This window comes from Danio rerio, chromosome 3 (assembly GCF_052040795.2).
Source record: "Danio rerio strain M-AB ecotype USA chromosome 3, GRCz13ab, whole genome shotgun sequence".
Lineage (NCBI taxonomy): Eukaryota > Metazoa > Chordata > Actinopteri > Cypriniformes > Danionidae > Danio > Danio rerio.
In genome coordinates, this window is record NC_141023.1 from 10,457,018 (window position 1) to 10,481,236 (window position 24,219).

Here is a 24,219-nt window from a genome sequence, read left to right on the forward strand (position 1 = left end):
CTAATCAATCTGTCAAATTCTGGAGTGCATTACAGCTCTAAAGAACATTATAAATGATCTTAAATAAAACGAATACATTTATAGAGATGGTATACAAGTATATAATTTGAAATACCTGGGAAATGGAGGCCACGTGAATGGCTTGTGAGCACAATTTAGTGCACACAGCATGCCATATCATCTGATGATTGTAAGAAATAATGTCAAAAAGCAGCTGACTGTGTAAAGCCACATGAAACGAAACAAAAATACGATATATATGCCGAGTTCAGCGGCTAATCAGCCGGAATCAGCTGAAGTGATATGACCAGCGAGACCTAGCTGTCACTCAAGTGGCCACACCCTTAATTATGCAGCCTTATTTAAACCTAATACAAAGGAGACTGATAACTTATAAAAACAAATGTACAGTTATCATTAAAGGTAATGTTAGCTATATGAACCCAAAACCGTTCTTTGTAGCAGGCTGTAAACAGCTTTTTTTCTGCTGTGAAGTTGGCCATTTAAACAGCGGGCTCATTAGAAATCTGCCAGGAGCCAGGACTAGCGTAATTTCAATGAATTGCAGTTTCAGTAACTTCTGTTTTTGCTTCACGAGGGAGAAACAGAGGTGATTTGACAATTCACAAAAAAAAAAAAAAAAAGTCTCTTGATATTTTTCCTTCCATTTCTCTTTCAAATGGCCTCGTATGTGCCATTCTTTTGTTTTAAATATCAATTTATTTTTCAATTTCACTTAATGTTTACAATTACCATCATTCCAAAGAAAACATCATCCCACCTTAATATTTCACCAGAAAAAAAAGTGAAAAAAAAATCCCTTCTTTACAACATTTGTTTTAGCAGAACGCTTGTATAAATCCCTCAAAATACTCCCTGCACAGGCAGCACACCAGGTTTTCTCAGCAGAGCGTGACTGTCTCTCTGGATTCTGGCAGGTTCAGACGACTGTCTGTTTTTGAACAATTACTCAAAGTCATCGAGTGAGAAAGTCTTGTGTGCTGATCTTCACACAACTTTAACGCGGTAACAGGTGTGATGCTGTTTCTCACATTCACCCGCTGCAGTCTCTTACAGCCAGCAGCTCTCTATTGAGATTCTCAGCGCACACCTTTTACCTTCACATAGGAATGTAAGAGAGAGAGTCCTCAGACAAATGAAAACGCACGTGTGAACTCCTTCACCCCTTTACCAAAATCAAACATCTAATTTAACAGTTATGCTATGCAGAGCAGCTGCTATTAAAGCTGCTGATTCATTATTAATAGAGTCTGTCGCTCGGAGCCGTGCTGATGGATAATGCTGTTACAGATGGAATCTCTTTCTATGTCTTTCTGAAATGAACTTGTGCTTTAATAGTGACGCGTTTGCTGGAGAGATCCAATATAATCTGCTCTCATGATTAATAGTTCAAGCAGAACTAAATTAATACATTCATGACGGCCATTATTGTTTTTAAAGGTATCAGTAGAGTAGATCTTAAGCTTTGTGTGTGTGTGTGTGTGTGTGTGTGTGTGTGTCGGTATGTGTGTATGGATGAGTGAATATGTATTTGTCTGAGTGTATAAGTGTGTAAGTATGTGTATGAATGCATGTGTGTCTGTGCTTATGAGTGAATAAGTGTTTGTGTGTGTCTGTATGAGTGATGTCTGTATGTGTATTGATATGTGTATGTGTGTCTGTATGCATGTATGTATACAGTTGAAGACAAAATTATTAGCCCCCTATAAAATATTTCATTATTTTTCAAATAACTCCCAAGTGCTTTTTAATGGATTAAAGATTTTTTCAACACATAATTTTTAAACATAACAGTTTATTCAGGAAGCTTTGAGTGTTTGTAATACAAACAGAAACACAATTATAATCAAAAATAAAAAAAGCTTGGAGGTCAAAATTATTAGCCCTCTGATGTTAATAGTCAATAGTGTAACCCTTTTGCTTGATAACAGCCATCAGCCGTTTATTGTAGCTCTCAACAAGTTTCAAGCATGTCTCCTGAGGAGTGTTAGCCCATTCTTCCTTAGCAAATCTCTCAAGCTCTTCCAGATTTGTTGGTCTTCTGGCATGAACTCTAGACTTCAGTGTCCCCCACAGATTTTCTATTGGATTTAAGTCTGGGCTTTGTGCAGGCCAGTCAAGGACTTTCACTTTGTTCTGTTGAAGGTAGTTCTTTACCAGAAGTGAGGTATGTTTTGGGTCATTATCATGCTGGAATACAAAACATCGACCCAAACCAAGTTTTGTTGCAGACTGTTTGAGGTTATTTTTCAAAATCTTCTGGTAGTCTTCCTTTTTCATGTTTCCTTCAACCCTGATAAGATTCCCAGTTCCACATGCACTGAAACATCCCCATAGCATTATACTCCCACCGCCATGTTTCACTGTGGGAACGGTGTTCTTTGGATTAAATGCCTCTCCCTTCTTCCTCCAAACATAGGCAACATCTCTATGGCCAAAGAGCTCTAGTTTTGTCTCATCTGACCAAAGGATACGTTTCCAGTATTCATTATTTTTCTCTAGATTGCCCCTGGCAAACTTCAGTCTAGCTTGGAGGTGTCTCTTTTTTAAAAGAGGAGTCTTTCTTGGTCGACAACCTTTCAGTTCACTCCTGTGCAGGGCTCTAGTGACCGTCTTTGCTGAGACATTAATTCCAGACTTGGCTAAGTCATTCACTAGTGTCTTGGCAGTTGTTCTTGGGTCTTTAGAAACCTCTCTTACTAATTTTCTTTCTAAAGTTTTGGAAATCTTTCGCTTTCTACCTCTGACAGTCATGTTCTCCACAGTGTGGATCTCATTAAACTTCTTGATAATACTTCTAACGGCACTTCTTGACACTTGAAAACGCTTTGATAAACATGTATATCCTTCTCCTTCTTTGTGAGCCTCAACAATTCTTTTTCTCAAGTCTAAACTTATTTCTTTTGTCTTTGTCATGATGACAGAATGCATTATTGTACTATTTGTTTTTCAAGACACCATTTTTAAGCTTTAAGTGCAATTTAAAGGCTTAATTAGGTTAATTACCTTAACTAGGCAAGTTAGTGTAATTAGGCAAGTCATTGGACAACAATAGTTTTTTCCTGGAGCCAATCAAACAAATAATTACTTAAGAGGGCTAATAATATTGACCTTAGCAGTTTTTACTTAAAAAAATAAATAAATAATTATTTCACCCAAAATAAAAGAAAAAAAACCTTTTCCAGAAGAAAAATACAAAAGGAAATGCCGTGAAAACAATTTTCTTGCTCTGTTCAACAGCACTTGTGAAATATTTGTAAAAGAATACAAATTTCATAGGAGGGCTAATAATTTTGACTTCAACTGTATATGTATTTGTGCATGTCTGCGCGAGTATAGATGTGTGCATGTGTATTTGTGTATATGTCTGTCTTTGTGTGAGTGTATATGTGTATGTGCGTGTGTGTGCATGTGCATTTGTGTGTGTTTAAGTTTGTGCATGTGTATTTGTGTGTGGATGCGTATGTATTTGTGTGTTTAAGTGTGTGTATGTCTGTGTGCATATGTATTTGTGTGGGTATGTGTATGTAGGTTTGTGTATGTGTCTGTCTTTGTGTGAGTGTATACGTGTATGTGCGTGTGTGTGTGTGTGTGTGTGTGCATGTGTATTTGTGTGTGTTTAAGTTTGTGTATGTGTTTGTCTGTGAATGCATATGTATTTGTGTGTTTAAGTGTGTGTATGTCTGTGTGCATATGTATTTGTGTGGGTATGTGTATGTAGGTTTGTGTATGTGTCTGTCTTTGTGTGAGTGTATACGTGTATGTGCGTGTGTGTGTGTGTGTGTGTGTGTGTGCATGTGTATTTGTGTGTGTTTAAGTTTGTGTATGTGTTTGTCTGTGAATGCATATGTATTTGTGTGTTTAAGTGTGTGTATGTCTGTGTGCATATGTATTTGTGTGGGTAAGTGTGTGTGTGGGTTTGTGTATGAGTGTATGTCTTTGCGTGTCGAAGTGTTTTAGTGTGTGTGTGTCTAATTGTTTATTTAAGTGAATAAGTGTCTGTGTGTGTGTGTGTGCACGTGTTTGTATATTTGTGCAAGTGTGTGTATAAGTTTGTGTATGTGCTTGTGTGTGGGTGCACATGTATGTGTATGTCTGTGTGCATATGTATTTGTGTGGGTATGTGCATGTAGGTTTGTGTATGTGTTTGTCTTTGTGTGAGTGTATACGTGTATGTGCGTGTGTGTGCATTTGTGTGTGTTTAAGTTTGTGTATGTGTTTGTGTGTGGATGCATATGTATTTGTGTGTTTAAGTTTGTGTATGTCTGTGTGCATATGTATTTGTGTGGGTAAGTGTGTGTGTAGGATTGTATATGAGTATGTCATTGCGTGTCGAAGTGTTTATGAGTGTGTGAGTGTGTATGCGTATATGTGTATGCGTATATGTGTAAGTATTCATGTATAAGTTTGTGTGTGGGCACACGTGTAGGTGTGTTTAAGTCTGTGTGTCTGTGTGTGTGTATTTGGGTGGGTATGTGAATGTAGGTTTGTGTATGATTGTGTGTGTGTCTGTCTTTGTGTGTCAAAGCGTTTTAAGTGTGTGTATAAGTTTGTGTGTGGGTGCACATGTAATTTGCGTGTTTAGTTGTGTGTAACTCTGTGTGCATATGTATTTGTTTTGCTAAGTGTGTGTAGGTTTGTGTGTGTCTGTCTTTGCGTGTTGAAGTGTTTATATGGGTGTGTGTGTGTGTATATGCATATTTATATAAGCGTGTGTATAAGTTTGTGTATGAGTGTATATGTGTGTCAGTGTTTGTATGATTGTGTGTGTGTGTGTGTGTGTGTGTGTATATGTATTTGTGTATGTCTGTTTGAGTATGGATGGGTGCATGTGTATTTCTCTGTGTATTTAAGTGTGTATGTGTGTTTGAGTGCATACATGTGTGTGTGAGTTTATGAGTGAATAAGTATGTTTGTGTGTATGCGCGCATGTGTATTTGTGTGTTTGTATATTTGTGCATATGTGTGTCTAAGTGTGTGTAAGTCCGTGTGCATATGTATGTGTGTGGGTAAGTGTGTGTAGGTTAATAAGTTTGTGTATAAGTGTATATATATGTGTGTATGGATAAAGGTATGCGTGCATGTGTATTTGTGTGTGTCTGTAAATGTGTGTGAGAGTCTATGTGTGTTTAGGCATGGAAGTTTATATTTCTGTGTTAGTAGGGGTGTGTGTGTGTGTGTGTGTGTGTGTGTGTGTGTGTGTCAGTGTTTATATGAACGAATAAGTGTGTATGTATGTATGTATGTGTGTATGCATGTTATAGTATATTTACATTTGTGCAAGTGTATGTAAGTGTTTGTGTGTAGGTACACATGTACTTGTGTGTATGTCTGTGTGTATATGTACTTGTGTGGATACGTTTGTGCATGAATGTGTAAGTGGTTGTCTGTCTGTGTTTATATGAGTATATACGGGTATGCCTGTGTGTGTGTAAGGATATATGTGTGCGTATATCTGTGTTAGTATGGATGTGTGCATGTGTATTTGTCTGTGTGCGAGTTTGTAAGTGTGTGTACGAGTCTGCATGTGTTCATGCATGGATGTGTGTATTTGTATGTTCATTCCTTGTTAGTATGGATGTGTATTTGTGTGTATAAGCTTGTATATGAGGGTATGTGTGTGGATATGAACATATTTGTGTTGAAGTATGCCTTTTTGTTTGAGTGTGTGTAGGAGTGTATTTGTGTGTGTGTATGTCTTTGTGTACGTAATGTGCATGTCTGTGTGAGTATAGATGTGTGTATGTGTTTGTGCATATTAATATATGTATGTGCGCTTTTGTGGGCATGCGTCTGTGTGTGTGTGCATAGATGTGTATTTAAGTGTGTATGAGTGTATGTGTGTGTGTCTGCGTGAGTATGGATCTGTTCGCAAGGGTGTGTGTGTGTGTGTGTGTGTGTATGGATGTGTTTTTAAGTGTGTGTTTACAGATTTGTGCATTTGTGTGTGGTTACAGATGGGTGTCTGATGTGTGTACTGTATGTGTATTTGTGCTTGCATGTCTGTGTGAGTGTGTCAGTATTCAGGTATAGATCCGTGTATTTGCGTATGTGTGTGTGCGCGTATGTATGAATGTGTATTTTTGTATCTGTGGATGTTTTTTTGTGTGAGCGCATGTGTGTGTATTCACTTGTGTGTGGTTTTCTGTATGCAAGTGTATATGTGTGTGTGTGTGCTGTGAATAGCCCAAGGCCTGTGTGTGAACATGAGGAAAGACCTGCCATTCTGTGGCTCAGGGTAATCAATGCGACTCACTGAGCTATATTTTATTAAACGGCCCGCGTTCTCTCCGTCACTTCACACTCATTTACCGCGCTGGAGGAAAATGACTTTACGGGAAACACGGCACGGAGAAAAATCTGCCTTTTTCCCCGTCTGCACCGCACATATGACTGATCAAGTATGCAAAATAAACAGGTGCCGCAGTAATGCACTCTGTGACCCACGATAATGGAGCGTGTGTGTTTTCCATCAGTGTCATATAATCACTCCTGCATTCAGATGCTATCCAGACCATTATTTATGCAAACCTAATGAGACGAAATTAATGTACTGTGTTATTGCTCTGAGCTCACGTTTAGGGTTTACATTGTCAAGATTATTAACGTTATACATATTCTTTGTACTATTAATATTTCAAATCATTATTAGGCATTCATAACAATAAGGCAGTAAATGTTAGCAAAATCGTCATTGCTTTCTGAGACAGTCATAAGGGAGTCCTCAAATCATGTTAAGAGAGACACTGTAAGTGAACATCATGGTGTCCTTTTTTCCTAGAAATTCAAAAAGAAATAAGTGTGAAAAAAATATTAAAATGGTGTATGGCCATACACAATAAATGTGCCATATAAATACACATTACATTTAACATTACAAAGCATAAGGCATTATGTGTGTGTTAGCGTATGTGTAAGTATATGTGTTTAAGTTTGTGTGTGGGCACACATGTATGTGCGCGTTTAAGTGTGTGTGTCTCTGTATATGTATTTGGGTGGGTATGCAAATGTAGGTTTGTGTATGCGTGTATGTGTGTGTCTGTTTTTGGGTGTCTAAGTGTTTTAAGTGTGTGTATAAGTTTGTATTTGTGTGTTTAGTTGTGTGTAAGTCAGTGTGCATATGTATTTGTGTTGGTAAGTGTGTGTAGGCTTGTGTGTCTGTCTTTGCGTGTTGAAGTGTTTTTATGGGTGTGTGTGTGTGTGTGTACATGCATATTTGTGTAAGTGTGTATGAGTGTATAAGTGTGTCAGTTTGTCTAAGTGTTTATATGAGTGTGTGTGTGTGTGTGTGTGTGTGTGTTTGTATGGATATATGTATTTGTGTATGTCTGTTTAAGTATGATGATGGCATGGGTATTTGTCTGTGTATTTAAGTGTGTACGTGTGTTTGACTGCATATATGTGTGTATGTCTTTTTGTGTGCGTATATAAGTATGTTTATGTGTGTGTGCGTGCATGTGTATTTGTGTGTTTGTATATTTGTGTCATAGCGTATGTCATTGCGTATTGCTTTCTGAGACGGTCATAAGGGAGCCTTCAAATCATGTTAAGAGAGACGCTGTAAGTGAACATCATGGTGTCCTTTTTTCCTAGAAATTCAAAAAGAAATAAGTGTGAAAAAAATATTAAATTGGCGTATGGCCATACACAATAAATGTGCCATATAAATACACATTACATTTAACATTACAAAGCATAAGGCATTCCCCCACACATATCGCAGCAGTGCTGATATACAGCCACATCGCAGTGCTACAAGTGCAATTCTACTCATTTTGTTCAGCATGCCAATTTTAACGCCTGGTTGCTATGCATGAAAATGCTTATTTGATAAATCAATCAAACATATAATTAAACAATTATTCTACTTTAAAGTTTGTAAACTCAAAACTTAAAGCATGGTGCTACCAAGACCACTTAAGGTTTTGATTTTAAGGGAAAGCAAAAGTAAGCCACATTGGTCTCATAAAAGATAAAGAAAATGTAAACGATATTTATTTTGCCGACAGTAAACTTTTTAAAAACATAAATAATGAATTGTTGATAGTGTGCCTCCGACAAGTGAGTGGGTTTGACAAACCAGACTCTCTTAACCCTCATTATTTGTTGTGCCCCGTGGCTCACAAGGACATATCAAATAGAGAGACACCCAATAAAGCCAAAATTATAGAACAATTTATGAAAGAAACCATTTTAAACAAAAAGAAAAAATTTATAAATGTAGCAGTCAGGAATCAGTAGTGTTTGAAATGCATGTGTATGCATGACTATGTAATGTAGCGTAGCAGTAATGGATGTACAAAAATAATTAAATATAAACCAGTCCAGTCCAATGAAGCAGCCAACTTCTAAATGCCAGCCATACAATTTTTGAAGGTCCAAATAAGTTAACGACAGGTGTGTCCCATAGCAATGAGGTTTGAAGGCGGAGCCAACTCTAAATCTTGATCAGAGCAACTCCAGTAACTCATAGGATGTCACACAATCACTCAACATCTCTTAAATCAAAACACTGCGCATTTATAAAGAGAGATTCACACAGGTGAGTGGGTTTGACAAACCACCTGTATAAACACACTCTCTCTCTCTCTCTCTCTCTCTCTCTCTCTCTTTCTCTCTCTCTCTCTCTCTCTCTCTCTAAAAAAAAAAAAAACTCCCCCACCCCCCTCCCCAAACTTTAGCATAAATTCTCTGAGCACAAGTGGAGGACTTACTGTACGTGTGACTTGCAAAGTAGTGGAGTCATGCTTCAGCACTTATTTAAAAAAAAAAAAAATTATTATAAATGTTAATATTGTGCCTCAAAGGTGAGTGGGCTTGACAAACCAACTGTAGAAAACAAACTCTTTCATCTCTCTGTCATTGTGACCAATACTTGAAGCAATTTTACACATTTGCACCAGACACTCTTACAATCACTCAACATCCCAAGAAAAAAAAAAAAAGAAAAGAAAAACTGTGCTTTTATAGCCATTGTCATGCAACGTTATCATTAAATATCCATGAAATTTCCAGAACGACTTGACTGGTAAATTCAAAAGCACACTGGCAAGGGCGTTCCAGAATTCATCATTTATGCAGCTGCTTTGGTCCCAGAGACATCCAAAGGCAGAAGCGCAAACCGCAGCTAAATGTTTACACATTGACTACATTACAAAATCTGTGGATGGATAAGTATTGTGAACAACTTCAATGCAAACATATGGACAGACACAGTCTCGCATGTCGAGATGTACATATGTTTCTGTGCTAGCACTCACCAGAACACGTGCACGAGCGCCACACAGCTGACCTCACGGCTTGCAGGTAAACTTACAACAGCTTGTCATATGCATTTTATAAAAAAATTTTCCACAGCTGGCATCATTGATTAACATAGAAACATTATCTGACTAACAGGAAGAGGTGTGAACCTATACTGGTCTCATGGTTCGGTTACGATTATCATGCCTTCGATTCGGTTCAATTCGATATTTCGGTGCATCGACGATGCATTCCATATAAAGTGTTATATTTTACAGGAGAGGCTATAACAAGCTTTCTGTATAAACACACAGACACACAGCACCACACTGTCTCTCATTCAAACACAAACATAGACAGCACCAAAGAAACAAACACACACACGCACACACACACACACACACACACACACGCACACACGCACACACGCACACACGCACACACGCACACTTAAGCCCTCGCAACAGGGAGAGCTCGCGAAGAACGGAGCAGAAAAAAAAAAAAAAAAAAGCACTTTTCCGACGGTCCCTTTCTGAGAGCTCCTCTCAGCTTGAGCTATCCCAGCTGAACACATATTGCGAGGGCTTAAACGGAGCAGTGCTCGTAGTGTGGAGCGAAATAAAAGAAAGACAGCTGTGAAACATAACCAGCTTTGTCTTTTTGTAGGAAACACACTTTATATCTTTTTAGGGTAAGAGGTTTTTGAGTTATTGCCGTCTGTAACTGAATGTGTGTCAAGAATATCGAAAACAAAACCAACTGAACCGCACTCATTTCTGGCGCCCCCCTGGATATACAGCGCCCTTAGAATTTGCCTATGGTGCCTATGCCACGGGCCGGCCCTGAGTTGGCTGAGTGTTGTAAATACCGGTGCTCACCTCCCTCATGACAGAGAGCATAGGAGATAAATGACGTCAGTACATAATAACCGGTTATGATTATTACTGAACAGATACCGAATTGTCCGCGTCTGCATCGTGGTGCACCAAAGAAACGATTAATTTTGACACTCCTACTAACAGGCAGCTAAATGCTTCAAGAAAAGTATTCAAAGAATTATATTTTCATAAACAATACAGATGTGAATGTGCCTGAATTGCCTGGACCGCGCTGCAAGAAATCTGGTTGGGTCCCGCGGCTCCCGCTGTACCACGGAATGCAGACCTTTAATCCAGAAGTATCGCTGTAACAGGCAAGGGGTAAAGGAACAGTCACGCCAGCAGGTCAAAATTTGCACAGTGAGAGAGAGTTTACTTTGATTCTCTCAATCGCAGTGAAATAGGAATTTCTACTGTAAGTGTCAGTGAAAGACTGTCCAGCAAACACACATGCAGTGAAATTGTGCAGTTTCTGGGCTATATTTTGACAGGACATGCGCAAAGCGCAGGGCGCCAACGCTTTCAGGGCGTGTCAGAATCCACTTTAGCTATTTTAAGGACAGAAAAATCCGCTTTGCGCCGTGGCGCATGGTCTAAAAGGGTCGAGTTTATTTTCTTAATAAGTTATATATATATATATATATATATATATATATATATATATATATATATATATATATATATATATATATATATATATAAGTTAATAAGTTGTTTTGAGAATAAACCAATCAAAGCCTCATCTCCCATTCCCTTTAAGAGTCAGTTGTGTCGCGCCAAAGCGCATTTGCTATTTAAATGACGTAAAGTAAGTGAAAGTGGAAAAAACTGAGCATTTCACTAGCAAGAAAACAGTTAAACAGAGCATCTACAGCGCGAGAATGAGAGATAATTATTAACTTTCACTTTCGCTCTCGTGGATAGGGAAACCTTGTAAACACAGACATCAATTAGCCTATAAATAATTAATTTTGTTTTTTAAACGCAAATATGTTTCAAAACTATTTCGAAATTCAGTTCTAATTTCCAGCAAACGAATAAATAAACAATAATAACGAAGTGTGCTCAAAAACCTGAGTTATATCCTAATACACATGCTGTGCTCCATATGGTCTAAAACCTGCAGGTGGACAAATCTAAGCTTGTTTTTAATAAAACAAATATAAATATGCATATAATAAATAATACTGCTAATAATAACATTATACAAAAGCAAATTGAATGAACTATAAAAGCCTCCCGAGATGAAGAAGGCATGACGGCAGTGGTTTTTAAATTCATGTAGGCTAGAAAATTAAATGTTTTGTAATATTTTAATTCTTTATATTTATATCCTATATACATCATTATTATATCCTATATATATCCTTATATTATTATATCCTGCTTTTTTAGACCAGAATGCCTATGGGCGCACATATGAGTGCAAATGCCTTTGCTATTTAAACAGCATTGCACAAAACGTCAAAACGACTCTTGCGCCAAGCTGAAACTAGCAAACAACTATTGCGTCACGCCTTGCGCCACATTGCGCCCGGTGTATAATAGGGCCCTATGCGTTTTTAAGTAGTTGGAGTGTTGTAAATACCTGCGCTATAGTAAGCTACGGCAGCATAGCGCATATGAGATAAATAACGACAGTACTTAATAATTGATTATGATTATTACTGATCCGATACCAAACTGTGCACCGGAGCAACAATTAATTTTGACACTCCTAGAAAAAAAACACACTCTTTCATCTATTATTTTACACCAGACACTTTCTTATCACTTAACAGCTCAAAAAGAATAATAAACACTGTGCATTTAAGAAGTGAGCTTCACACAGGTGAGCGGGCTTGACAAACCACCTGTAGAAACACACACAAAAAAAAAGAAAAAAAATTCCACCTCAAAACTCTAGCATTAACTCTGAGCACAAGTTGGTTCTTTGTGGCATTTAGCATGTGTTAAATGCTAAACGACTAATTGTCATTTAATAATAAAAAAAATATATGCATTCGTTTTCCCACTTCAACTTTCAAGTGCTCAACAGTTCTGTGTCTCAGCGCATGGTGGACGTACTGTACGTGTGACTGGTGCAAACGAGTCGAGTCATGCTTGGGCTCTTATTTACCTCTGGGTCGCCCTTGAGCCGTGAGTGTGTGACCACAGAAATCATCTCTCAGTGGTGTCAACAGCAATCCTCTCCTGCTCACTTAACGCCTCCCGCTCCTCCAATGTTCCTCTCATTCGCACCTCCTCCCCTCCTTCAGCACTTATTTTCACCCTTTATGCGTTCATGGCTCCCTAGATTTCCTTCCCGACAGCTCGCAACATCCCTCTCTCTCTCTCTTTCTCCCTCTCCCTTTTTCTCCGCCACCTCTCCTCAGACACACACACATCTCTCTGCCTTTCTTCCCATCACACAGCCAGCTTCATCGCCTCTCATCGTCTGTGTCTGCTACACACACACACACACACATACTCATAGTCATTCTCTGGCTCTCACACGTGTCAGTCGGCTCTCCTTCTGCGTGTCCTGCAGTCCGGCTGTGGTTCAGTCATGGAGCACAGCCACATCTTCACCGTGCTGACCACCAACTCCAGCTCCTGGAGCCCTCGCGGTTGCCCTCTCGGACAGTTTCCAGTCGTCTACTACAGTTCCTTACTGTGCCTCGGCCTGCCAGGTAAGAAACATGTTTTCATGTTAACAGTGCACAATGCATGCTCTTTTTCGCTTCGTCTGAAGTGCACAGGGGTCACAGAAGTGCATCGTTTCCAACATTCACCAATGATCAGTACAGGTTCATCAACAAATCCTCAATTTAGCTCAATTTAGCATGCTTTATGTATGATTTTGTGTGAAGTGCACAGGGTGAGATTGTTCCCATTTGTTTTATTTGCAATCGATCGGAGCAGAATTTGGATTCGTATTCTTTAAATCTTGTCTGAAGTGTACAGAGTTCAATGTAGCGCATGAATCCCAATATTCACATTTGTGGACAATCAATACACAAATATGTGCATGAATATTCTCAAAATCGTGATTGTGTTTTAATGCATGGTTTTCTCTGAAGTGCACAGGGGTCAAACGTGTACATCTGTTCCAATACGAACATTTTTAGCCAAATAACTCATTTATTTAAATGTCAAGTTAACATGATGCATGTTTTTATGTATAATTTATATGAAGTGCACAGGGTGAGACTGTTCCCATTTGTCATACACTCTAAAAAACATTGAGTTAACCCAATGGTTGAATTAAACATAGTTGGTGCTTTGTTGGGTTATTTTAACCTTTTTTTAAGTTATTTATTTAATAACTCAACCAGTTGGGTTAAATAATTGGTGGTGTTGGGTTATTTTTAACCTTTATTTGGTTATTTATTTAACTACTCAACCAGTTGGGTTAAATATTTGGTGGTGTTGGGTTATTTTTAACCTTTATTTGGTTATTTATTTAACTACTCAACCAGTTGGGTTAAATATTTGGTGGTGTTGGGTTATTTTTAACCTTTAAGTCATTTTTTAATAACTCAACCAGTTGGGTTAAATATTTGGTGGTGTTGGGTTATTTTTAACCTTTATTTGGTTATTTATTTAACTACTCAACCAGTTGGGTTAAATATTTGGTGGTGTTGGGTTATTTTTAACCTTTTTAAAGTCATTTTTTAATAACTCAACCAGTTGGGTTAAATATTTGGTGGTGTTGGGTTATTTTTAACCTTTATTTGGTTATTTATTAATAACTCAACCAGTTGGGTTAAAAATGTGGTGGTGGGTTATTTTTAACCTTTATTTGGTCATTTATTTAATAACTCAACCAGTTGGGTTAAATATTTGGTGGTGTTGGGTTATTTTTAACTTTTATTTTCTCATTTATCTAATAACTCCACTAGTTGGGTTAAATATTCGGTGGTGTTGGGTTATTTTTAACTTTTATTTGGTCATTTATTTAGTAACTCAACCAGTTGGGTTAAATATTTGGTGGTGTTGGGTAATTTTTAACCTTTATTTGGTCATTTATTTAATAACTCAGCCAGTTGGGTTAAATATTTTGTGGTGTTGGGTTATTTTAAACCTTTATTTGGTGATTTATTTAATAACTCAGCCAGTTGGGTTAAATATTTGGTGGTGTTGGCTTACTTCAAACCTTTATTTGGTTATTTATTTAATAACGCAACTAGTTGGGTTAAAAAAAATTGAATTTCAACAATCAACTGATTTGACTGACACAAAACAGCTGTATTAATATGCGTGCGTAATGCTGTTTTTGTGTTATAAAGTTTATTTAAGCTCTAATGCAATAATATTGTTGTTATTTTTTAACAAATTACCACCGTGCCGTGTTTTTTATATCAGTTTAACAATCCAAGACCATCTTTTAGAAGCGTTTGGATGTGGTTAAACTGTATTGTACACTGTGGACACTGAGTGAAGTCTGCTGCAGCTGCTGGACAGCCTCTACAGCACACAGAGCTCCATATTCTGCTCATGGTTTTCTGCTTGCACAGTTTATAACCCATAGTTGGGAAGGTGCTATAATAACCTATAGTTGGGTTATATGTTGAGGTATTTTTAACCCAACTATTTTAACAGAGTATTAGCAATTGATCAGTGCAGAATTTGGATTCGTATTCTTCAAATCTTGATTTCTCAGTTGCGAGCTTTCATGCTTGATTTTGTCTGAAGTGCATGGAGGTGAAAGTATCACATAATTTCCAATATTTACATTAGTGATCAATCAACACAAATATCTGCATGAATATTCTCATAATCTGTTTTAATGTATGGGTTTCTCTGAAGTGCACAGGGGTCAAACGTGTGCATCTGTTCCAATATTAACATTTAAGCCAAATTTCTAATTTATTGAATCTCAAGTTAGCATGATGGGTGTATTTATGCATGATTTTGTTTGATGTGCACAGGCTGAGATTATTCCCCCTTGTCATATTTGCTATCGATCAGTGCAGAATTTGAATTTGTATTCTTTAAATCTTGATTTCTTGATGCACTTCAGACAAAATTTGGCACAAAAGCATGCAACTGAGGTGAAAATCATTCCCAATATTCACATTTGTGGACTATCAACACACAAATATTTGCATTGATATTCCTAAAATCTTGATTGTGTTTTAATGCATGGTTTTATCTGAAGTGCACAGGGGTCACAGAAGTGCATTTCTTCCAACATTCACATTTACAGTTGATCAGTCCAGGTTTATCATGCAAATTCTCCAATTCTCAGTGGAACATGATGCATGTTTTTATGCATTTTCTTAATTGCATGAGGTGAGATTGTTCCCATTTGTCATATTTGAAATCATTCACAGTTATTTGCTGTATTCTACAAATCTTATTTTCTTAGTTGCATGCTTTCTAAGTGCACTAAGGTGACAGTAGCGCATCATTCGCAATATTCACATTTATGGACATCAATACACAAATATTTGCATGAATATATTTAAAATCTTGTTTCTGTTTTAATGCATGGTTTCATGGTAAACATTGATAGTCAAATTTCAAATTCATGAAATCTCAATGTATGCATGTTTTTATGCGTGATTGATTGTTGAAGTGTCTGTGGGGTGAGAGATTTCTACACTGAGAAAAAAAAATGATATCTGCAAAACGGTTGCAAACAATTTTTATGTCGTTAATTTAAACAAATCACATTTAATAATGTTCAATTTAATTTGTTTGTTTAAATTCAGCCTAAATAAATTGTTTATAACCACTTAAAAAAAATTAAGTAAATACAAGGAATCATCTTTAAATCATTTTTTTTGTGTATTTGCAATAAACCAGTGCAGAATTTGCAAAATATTGATAATCTAGTGTAGCATACATGCTTTCAAATTTTGTGTCTGAGAGGTGAATGTAGTGCTATAATTCGGATAATTGTATTTTAAAGGGGACCTATCATCTAAAAATCACTTTAATAAACAGTCTAAACACAGTTGTGTGCCAACAGTGTGTGAATGTAACCAGCTTCTAAAGATAGAAATGAATGAATTCCATGTTTTATAATTACACTGTAAAAAAATTAATAATAAAAATCTTTAATTTTACGGTTTATTTCCGGCAGAAAAAAAACATAAAATAACAGCCGTTAAATTACAGAAATATACCATAAAATAATGGATATTAAATTACAGAAATATACCATAAAATAATGGATATTAAATTACAGAAATTTACCAAATATTTTATTTAAGGAAATTTCTGTTTCTGTAATTTAATATTAGTTATTTTAGGGTATATTTTAAAAATTACTGATTTTTTTTTTTTTTTTTTACAGTGTACACTTCATAAAAACAGTCTGCAGAAACACTTTGATCGACATTTCCTTTTTGTACATGTCATCAAAGGGACAAACTCCACCCATCAGTGATGATCTCTCTCTCTCTCTCTCTCATTAGCATAGACAGCCCTGAGTGAAAGGCAGCTGTCCGCTATTCGAGATTTCACCCAGTGATTGTCAGTTCATGCACATCATTTAGTGCGCAATGCATGTTTTAGTCTGAAGTGCACAGAGGTCAAAGTAGAGCACTATCCCCAACAGTGTTTCCATTCATTTTCTTAAAATCTTGATCATCTAGAGCAGGATGCATGTGCTAATACTTGACTTAGTCAGGAGTACATTACCAAGATTAAAAACACTTGTTGCCAATCAGTACAGATTTTCCATGCATATTTAAAATCTCAATCACTAAGCACATGCTTGATTTGGGTGCATCGTCTACAATATTTACATTTGTGGCCAATCAGAACAGTAGTTACATTCATATTCTTAAAATCTTGATCATCTAGTGCAGGATGCATGTTTTAATGCATGATTCATAAAGGTCATAGCAGTACATCACCATGATTAATAACATTTACTGCCGATTAGTACAGATTTCCATGCTTATATAAAATCTAAATTACTAAGAACATGATGCCTGTTTTCATGCACGAGTTTGTTTGCGGTGCACAGGGGTGAAGAGTGCATTGTTTACAATATTCACATTTATGGCCAATCAGTACATGCACATTTAGTACTTCATGCACGTCTACAAACCGGTATTGAAGTGTCTTGTTATACAATAGACACGCAGCTGTAGTGATGAATTATGTAGTGATTTTACTAGGGTTGGGCGATGTTGACCAATCTGGCATTGTACGAAGTATAATGTGAAACATTTCGATGGACCATGGCATCATCGTCAATATTAAATATTAGAGCTGCACAATTAATTGTTAAGATCGCGATCTCGATTCGACCCCCTACACAATCTTAATCCAGCATTACTACGATTTTGCCAATCAAATTTAATTTAAAGTTCAGGAGAGAAGAAAAGGCGGCTGCACTCAGTGACACTGACACCTCCAAATCACATAATGTATTTATAAGGTATAATTTACCTAAAAATGTCATGTTTGTCTTCATATAATGATGTTTTCGCGGCCGGGAAATCACACCTGACGAGCTGCTGAACGTGAGCTATTATCACAGAGAGTGCGCGCGCACGCTCTACTTAATGATAGACGTGCGCGTCTACTTTAGTGAACAGAACCTGCATATGTTGCGAGTAACTGGTAATACAGTTGTAAATAATATTCAGTTAGTGAGTGATCGTTTGGGAGCCGCTCGCGAAGTATGAACATGCACTTAGCAGTGAAAATGAATCCGAAAGTGTGCACTTTATTTAAATGATCATCTCGCATTTTAGAGTTATGATTACGGCAAGCATTTGATGTTTTTTCTTTCATAGCGAGCCCACAGTTGTGCATGAAAATAAATGTTTACAATGTCAGTATAACTACTCTAGCCTATATATTGTTGAATATAATCTGATAATGACAAATGTCTGATTTCACCAGTGAATAAAATTGTCTAATATGACAGATTGCAAGCATATATCTCAAACATAATTATTCAACATCAGAGTTATTATAAGTAGAATAGAATTATTTATAAAAACCAGTAGACCTACACATAATATTATTATCGATGTTGTGCCATATGTTTGTTTTTACCATACCTTTATTTTACATCTACAGAATCGTGAGAAAATCGTGATCTTAATTTTGAGAAAGAAAAAAAAAGAAAAAAAATTTGCGATTCTTATTTTAGCCAGAATCGTGCAGCTCTATTAAATATCAATTAATAAATAACAAATTCATTAATTGTAGCCTACTGTTGTTACTATCTGACCCACATGGTCTTTGCTTTACCCATAACCAAACCATAAATCAATAAAGTTACACACAAATTACCACCTGTCAATCACTTGGCATGAATTGGCAGTGATCGGTGCCATTCTAATGGCTTTTTCCCACAGCTGGTGGAGGAGACAAAAGTTTGTTTGGAGTTCACTGTAATTTGTATTGTGATTGATAATAACTTCCTTATTTTATTTTTATTATTAGGAAATAATAACAAGTAAAGATGCTAGGGCTCGACTGTTTTGGTCGCATATTCAGCCGAAATTTTATCTCTGCGACCTTTAAATATTTTTAGAAGCATTTGGGCGAGTTCATACATTTTCACTGTAAACAGGCATTTATGCAGAATGCATCTTTGCACCTAAAAATGCCAAACGCAGCATTCAGGAACAGATTAAAACAGTTGCTATGTGAACTTGCATCGTCTATCGGTCCAACCCTAGATTTTACTGTCTTTATTACAAACATGCATGTTTTAAAAATGTTTTAAACTTGAAAAACTCAATCGCATTTGATGATGCTTGATGATCACAGAGAGCTCAACAGATATTTTAACACCAGTTGCTTTGTGCTGTTCTATCTTGTTGATATGATACACATTACTATGAAGACATGTTAATACACGGCTGTCAATTAATTCGGTGGGTGGGAAAACCACACTCCTACGTCACGTTGCTTTGGGCCTTAAAATGGGAGGGATTTGGATGCTATTTTAACGTCAGGAAACTTATATATATATATATATATATATATATATATATATATATATATATATATATATATATATATATATATATATATACTGTATATATACTGTATATATATATATACTGTATATATATATATATATATATATATATATATATATATATATATATATATATATATATATATATATATATATATATATACTGTATATATATATATATATATATATATATATATATATATATATATATATATATATATATACACATATATATACATACATACATACATACATACATACATACATACATACATACATACATACATACATACATACATACATACATACATACATACATACATACATACATATATATACATACATACATACATTATATATATATATATATATATATATATATATATATATATATATATATATATAAAACTTGTGACTTGTGTAAAGACGTGTTTACATTACTCCAGTATGACTGTGGGAACACTAAACCAGGGGTGGCCAATCCTGTTCCTGGAGAGCCACCTTCCTGCAGATTTCAGTTGCTACCCATATCAAACACACCTGAACCAATTAATTAGGACCTGAACACCAGGTGATAATTACAGGCAGGTGTGTTTGATATGGGTTGCAACTGAAATCTGCAGGAAGGTGGCTCTCCAGGAACAGGGTTAACCACCCCTGCACTAAACCTACCCACAGTTCTGTCCAAACAGCTTACAAAAGAGCATAGGTGCCCTTTAATACATTTTTACCATTATAGGCTGACTATATTAGTACACTGTTGCCACACAACTGTTTAAACCCCTCATTAAAATGATTTTGCATGATAACTCCCCTTTAATGCGTGATTATTTCTGAATGTGCATCCCTGATAACTCACATTTGTGCACTGTCATTACCAGTTTTTGTTGCAGATTCCCAATTATTGTGTGTATTTATGCAATATGTAAGTATGAGGAACGCAACATTCTGCAAAGTTCACTTCGAAAGCAAACGAATGCAAGTTTTTAAATGTTTTAAAAATCATGATTTTGTAACATTCTTGGAAAAAAAAGGTCTATAACCTTGTGAAAGGCAACCCAGTGGCTTCAGAACTGTGGGAAAATGCGTTCTTTAAAGGTCATTGGTGACAGGACAGACTTCAGCGTCGTGCATCATTTCCACAGACTGCTAATCAGCTATCAGCAAGAAATAGCGGTGATTCCACAGATGGCGAAATTAGATCCGGCTGTAACTGGAGTGACCCGGGGAGCGAGACGGATGATGCATCAGACGTCTTGAGTTGTCGTGGTATTAACTGGCCTTTGGGCGTTTAATATTCAACCTCGTGGTCGCCAAAAAAAAATCATAATAACATTTCGTTCCTCCACAATTGGAGGTTGATTGCTCCTTTATGACTAATGCTGTAATTTGCAAGGTGTCCTGAGCATTTTACATCCGAGCTCCTCTCTCAGGTCGGATGGCGTGTGGCACAGTTTCAGCAGAATGATTCGTTGCCAGATTGAGATAAATCGTCGTGCCCTTGAGGCGCAGCGCTCAGCCTGAGCCGCTTCACACAAATATTTTCATTTGCTTTCAGGAGGCAGTCAGTCAGTTGTTTGATTGCTAAATACCAGCTTGAATTTTGACTCTGACATGGGTTGTGGGACAAATGCTGGCGTAATGAGACGAGATTTTTTTTTAGACGAGTCTTTATTCTACGCTGTGTGAAAGTCATCACACCTGGCATGCTTTGGGTAAATGAAGGTGATGGAACAAGCAGAGATTGAGAGCAAAGGGTGAAGAAAGGAAGGCATTGTAGACGAAGTGAGAAATGCGGCGAGAAGGGAGGGAAAGAATAGAAGAAAAAAAAGCTTGTGTGATTGAGGATGTGAGGAAGGAGATTGGATTTACAGATGCTACAAATAACAATTTTAACGCTGAATATATTTGAAACCTTTTATAATTGCTTATAAGTGCTGTGCATTTTTTCAAAAAAAAAAAGAATAGTTTTTACTAAATTTACTATTTACTCTCTCTGGAGTGGTTTCAAACCTAAAGATGATATTTTGAATAATTCGGAAAATTATACAGATAATACCCCATATTGACAATGAGGAAAAAAAAGATTTATTTGAAATTGTTGCAAATTCCTTAAAAATAAAAAGCTGAAAAATCACATGTACATCAGTATTCACAGCCTTTGCCGTGAAGCTCTAAATTGAGCTCGGGTACGTTCTGTTTCCACTGATCATTCTTGAGATGTTTCAGCAGCTTCATTGGAGTTCATTCAATTCAATTGATTGGACATGATTTGAAAAGGCATACACCTGTCTATATTAGGTCTCAGGGTTGACAGTGCATGTCAAAGCACAAACCAAGCATGAAGACAAAGAAATTGTCTGTAGACCTTCGAGACAACCTTGTCTTAAGGCACAAGACTGGGCAAGGTTACAGAAAAATTCTGCTGCTCTAAAAGTTCCAATGAGCACAGCGGCCTCCATCATCTGTAAGTGGAAGATGTTTGGAACCACCAGAACTCTTCCTAGAGCTGGCCGGCCATCTTAGCTAAGTAATCGTTGGAGAACGGCCTTAGTCAGGAAGGTGATCAATAACCTGATGGGGTCACTCTGTCTGAGCTCCAGCGTTCTTCTGTGGAGAGAGGTGAACCTTACATAAGGACAACCATCTGTGCAGCAATCCACTAGTTAGGCCAGTATGGTAGAGTAGTCAGACGGAAGCCACTCCCCGGCTGGAATGTGCCAAAAGGCATATGAAGGACTCTCAGTTCATAGTGCCCCATTCAAACGCGGCTTTAGCATCAACGATTGACAGAGGGCATGTCTGAAGTCGGGGCTGACGCGATCGTCATAGCAGCGCCAGCCAATAAAATTAGTCAGCAATTGGCTACAGTCTGAGCTGGTGTATTTGCATACAGCGATCTGATTGGCTGACGCTTCCGTCGGCGCTTAAAAAGTTGAGCAAGTCCCATCTTGTATAGTGAGCAACGCCAGTGAAGCGGCGCCGACGGATCCAGAATGCTGTTCGCCAACGCCTGACATCACTCATTTAAAGTGAATGGGAAACGTTGACGCTGACGCCCCGTGTGAATGGGACGTAAGAAACATCTGATGAGACTAAAATTTAACTCTTTGGAGTGAATGCCAGCCGTTACGTTTGGAGAAAACCAGGCACCGATCATCACCAGGCTAATATCATTCCTACAGTAAAGCATGGTGGTGGCAGCATCATGTTGTGGGGATGTTTTTCAGCAGCAGGAACTGGAAGACTAGTCAGAATAGAGGGAAAGATGAATGCAGCAATGTACAGAGACATCCTGACTGAAAACCTGCTTCAGAGTGCTCTTGACCTCAATCTGGGGCGACAGTTCATCTTCCAGCAGGACAATGACCCAAAGCACACCGCCAAAATATCAATGGAGTGGCATCACAACAACTCGTGAATGTCCTTGAGTGGCCCAGCCAGAGCCCAGATCTAAATCCTATAGAACATCTCTGGAGAGATCTGAAAATGGCTGTACACCGTTGCTTCCCATCCAACCTGATAAGAGTTCGAGAGGTACTGCAAAGAGGAATGGGCAAAAATTCCCAAAGACAGGTGTGCCAAGCTTGTGGCATCATATTCAAAAATAATTGAGGCTGTAATTGCTGCCAAAGGTGCATCAACAAAGTATTGAGCAAAGTGGTGAATATTTATGTACATGTGTACTCACTTAATTTTGCCATTTTATTTCTTAAAACAACACAATGTTTTTGCTGGTCTAGAAAATGCTTCTCGATTTAAGAACGTTTAAATATTTGGACTAGAAACAAGACAAAAAGAAATTCATTTTTTGCATTGTAGACTCCCAGAAAAACTATAACGCTCTTTTTATTTGATTTGTATCTTTGCTCTACTGTATTTATCAATGCATGTGATCGATTTATTATATTTCATGTAGATGGTGTGCCCAACCAAATCGTTCAATTAAAAAAAATAAATAAATAAAAAACATACATTATTTTCAAATGCAGCCACTAGAGTGTTCTGGTGCAGTTATTATGTGCTGCAGATTTTTTTCCAATATCATGCAGCCCTACTATACAGCTAGGAGAAATACACAAACAAATAAGTCAAGCCATTCGATTCAGCTGTCAACATTTGTGAAAGCCTCAAGCAAAAACAAAATGCAACCCTAATTTAAAAAAGAAAAATGACTTGACTCTTAATATTCAACTGTGTGGTAACCTGTACACTACAAGTCTTGTCATTGATCCCAGTTGTAAGAGCAACAAATAATAACTTGACTTCTAGTTGATCATTTGGTAAAGTGGCAGAAGGTTTTTCAGATGAATCATCTGTTGAACTGCATCCCAATCATCACAAATACTGCATTGGAACCAGCATGGAATAAAGATTCTCACAGAAATCAGTCAAGTTTTGTAAAGGAAAAATCATGGTTTGGGGTTACATTCAGTAGGGGGGTGTGCAAGAGATCTGCAGAGTGGATGACAACATGAACAGTCTGAGGTATCAAGATATTTGTGCTGCCCATTACAATACAAACCAAAGGAAAGTGCAAATTCTTCAGCAGGATAGCGCTCCTTCTCATACTTCAGCCTCCACATTAAAGTTCCTGAAAGCAAAGAAGGTCAATGTGCTTCAGGATTGGAAAGCCTAGTCACCAGACATGAAGATTATTGAGCATGTCTGGGGTAAGATGGAGGAGGCATTAAAGATGAATCCAAAGAATCTTGTCCTGCAAGAACGCTTTCTTTGCCATTCCAGATGACTTTACTAATAGGTTATTTGAGTCATTGCAGAGATGTATGGATGCAGTCCTCCAAGCTCATAAGTGACAAGAATTTTGTCTAAGAAAAGTCAGACGTTACTGTCCTAATGAAATAATTAAAGATCATGACATGATCATATTTTATTTTGGAAAATACGCATAATCTAGGGGCCTTTGCCTCTCCTATAAGCCACTTCTGATACCAAATAATTAACTAGAAGTTATTATTATTTGTTGTTCCTAAAACTTGGATAGGTCACAAGACTTTTGTCAGGTAGTTATGATCCCGCAATTTATTGAATTTTGAAGAGTGCTGCATTATTGTATTGCAAACATCACTGAAACACAAGTAAGCCCAGAAGCAGGAGATGTGTGTTGAGATG

The 24,219-nt window shown here is 37.1% G+C and overlaps 2 protein-coding genes across 2 annotated transcripts in view; one reads left to right on the forward strand and one right to left on the reverse strand.

Moving 5' to 3' along the window:
* Positions 1-24,219, reverse strand: part of si:ch211-190o19.1 — a 491,573-nt gene that overhangs the window by 466,105 nt on the left and 1,249 nt on the right. The gene's annotated exons all lie outside the window — the stretch shown is intronic.
* gpr139 (G protein-coupled receptor 139) overlaps positions 12,329-24,219 on the forward strand; it is a 42,526-nt gene continuing 30,635 nt past the window's right edge. Inside the window, exon 1 of the mRNA NM_001365153.2 lies at positions 12,329-12,814. Coding sequence (NP_001352082.1) covers positions 12,691-12,814 — 124 coding nt within the window. The 5' untranslated portion in view covers positions 12,329-12,690. The remainder of the gene's footprint in view (positions 12,815-24,219) is intronic.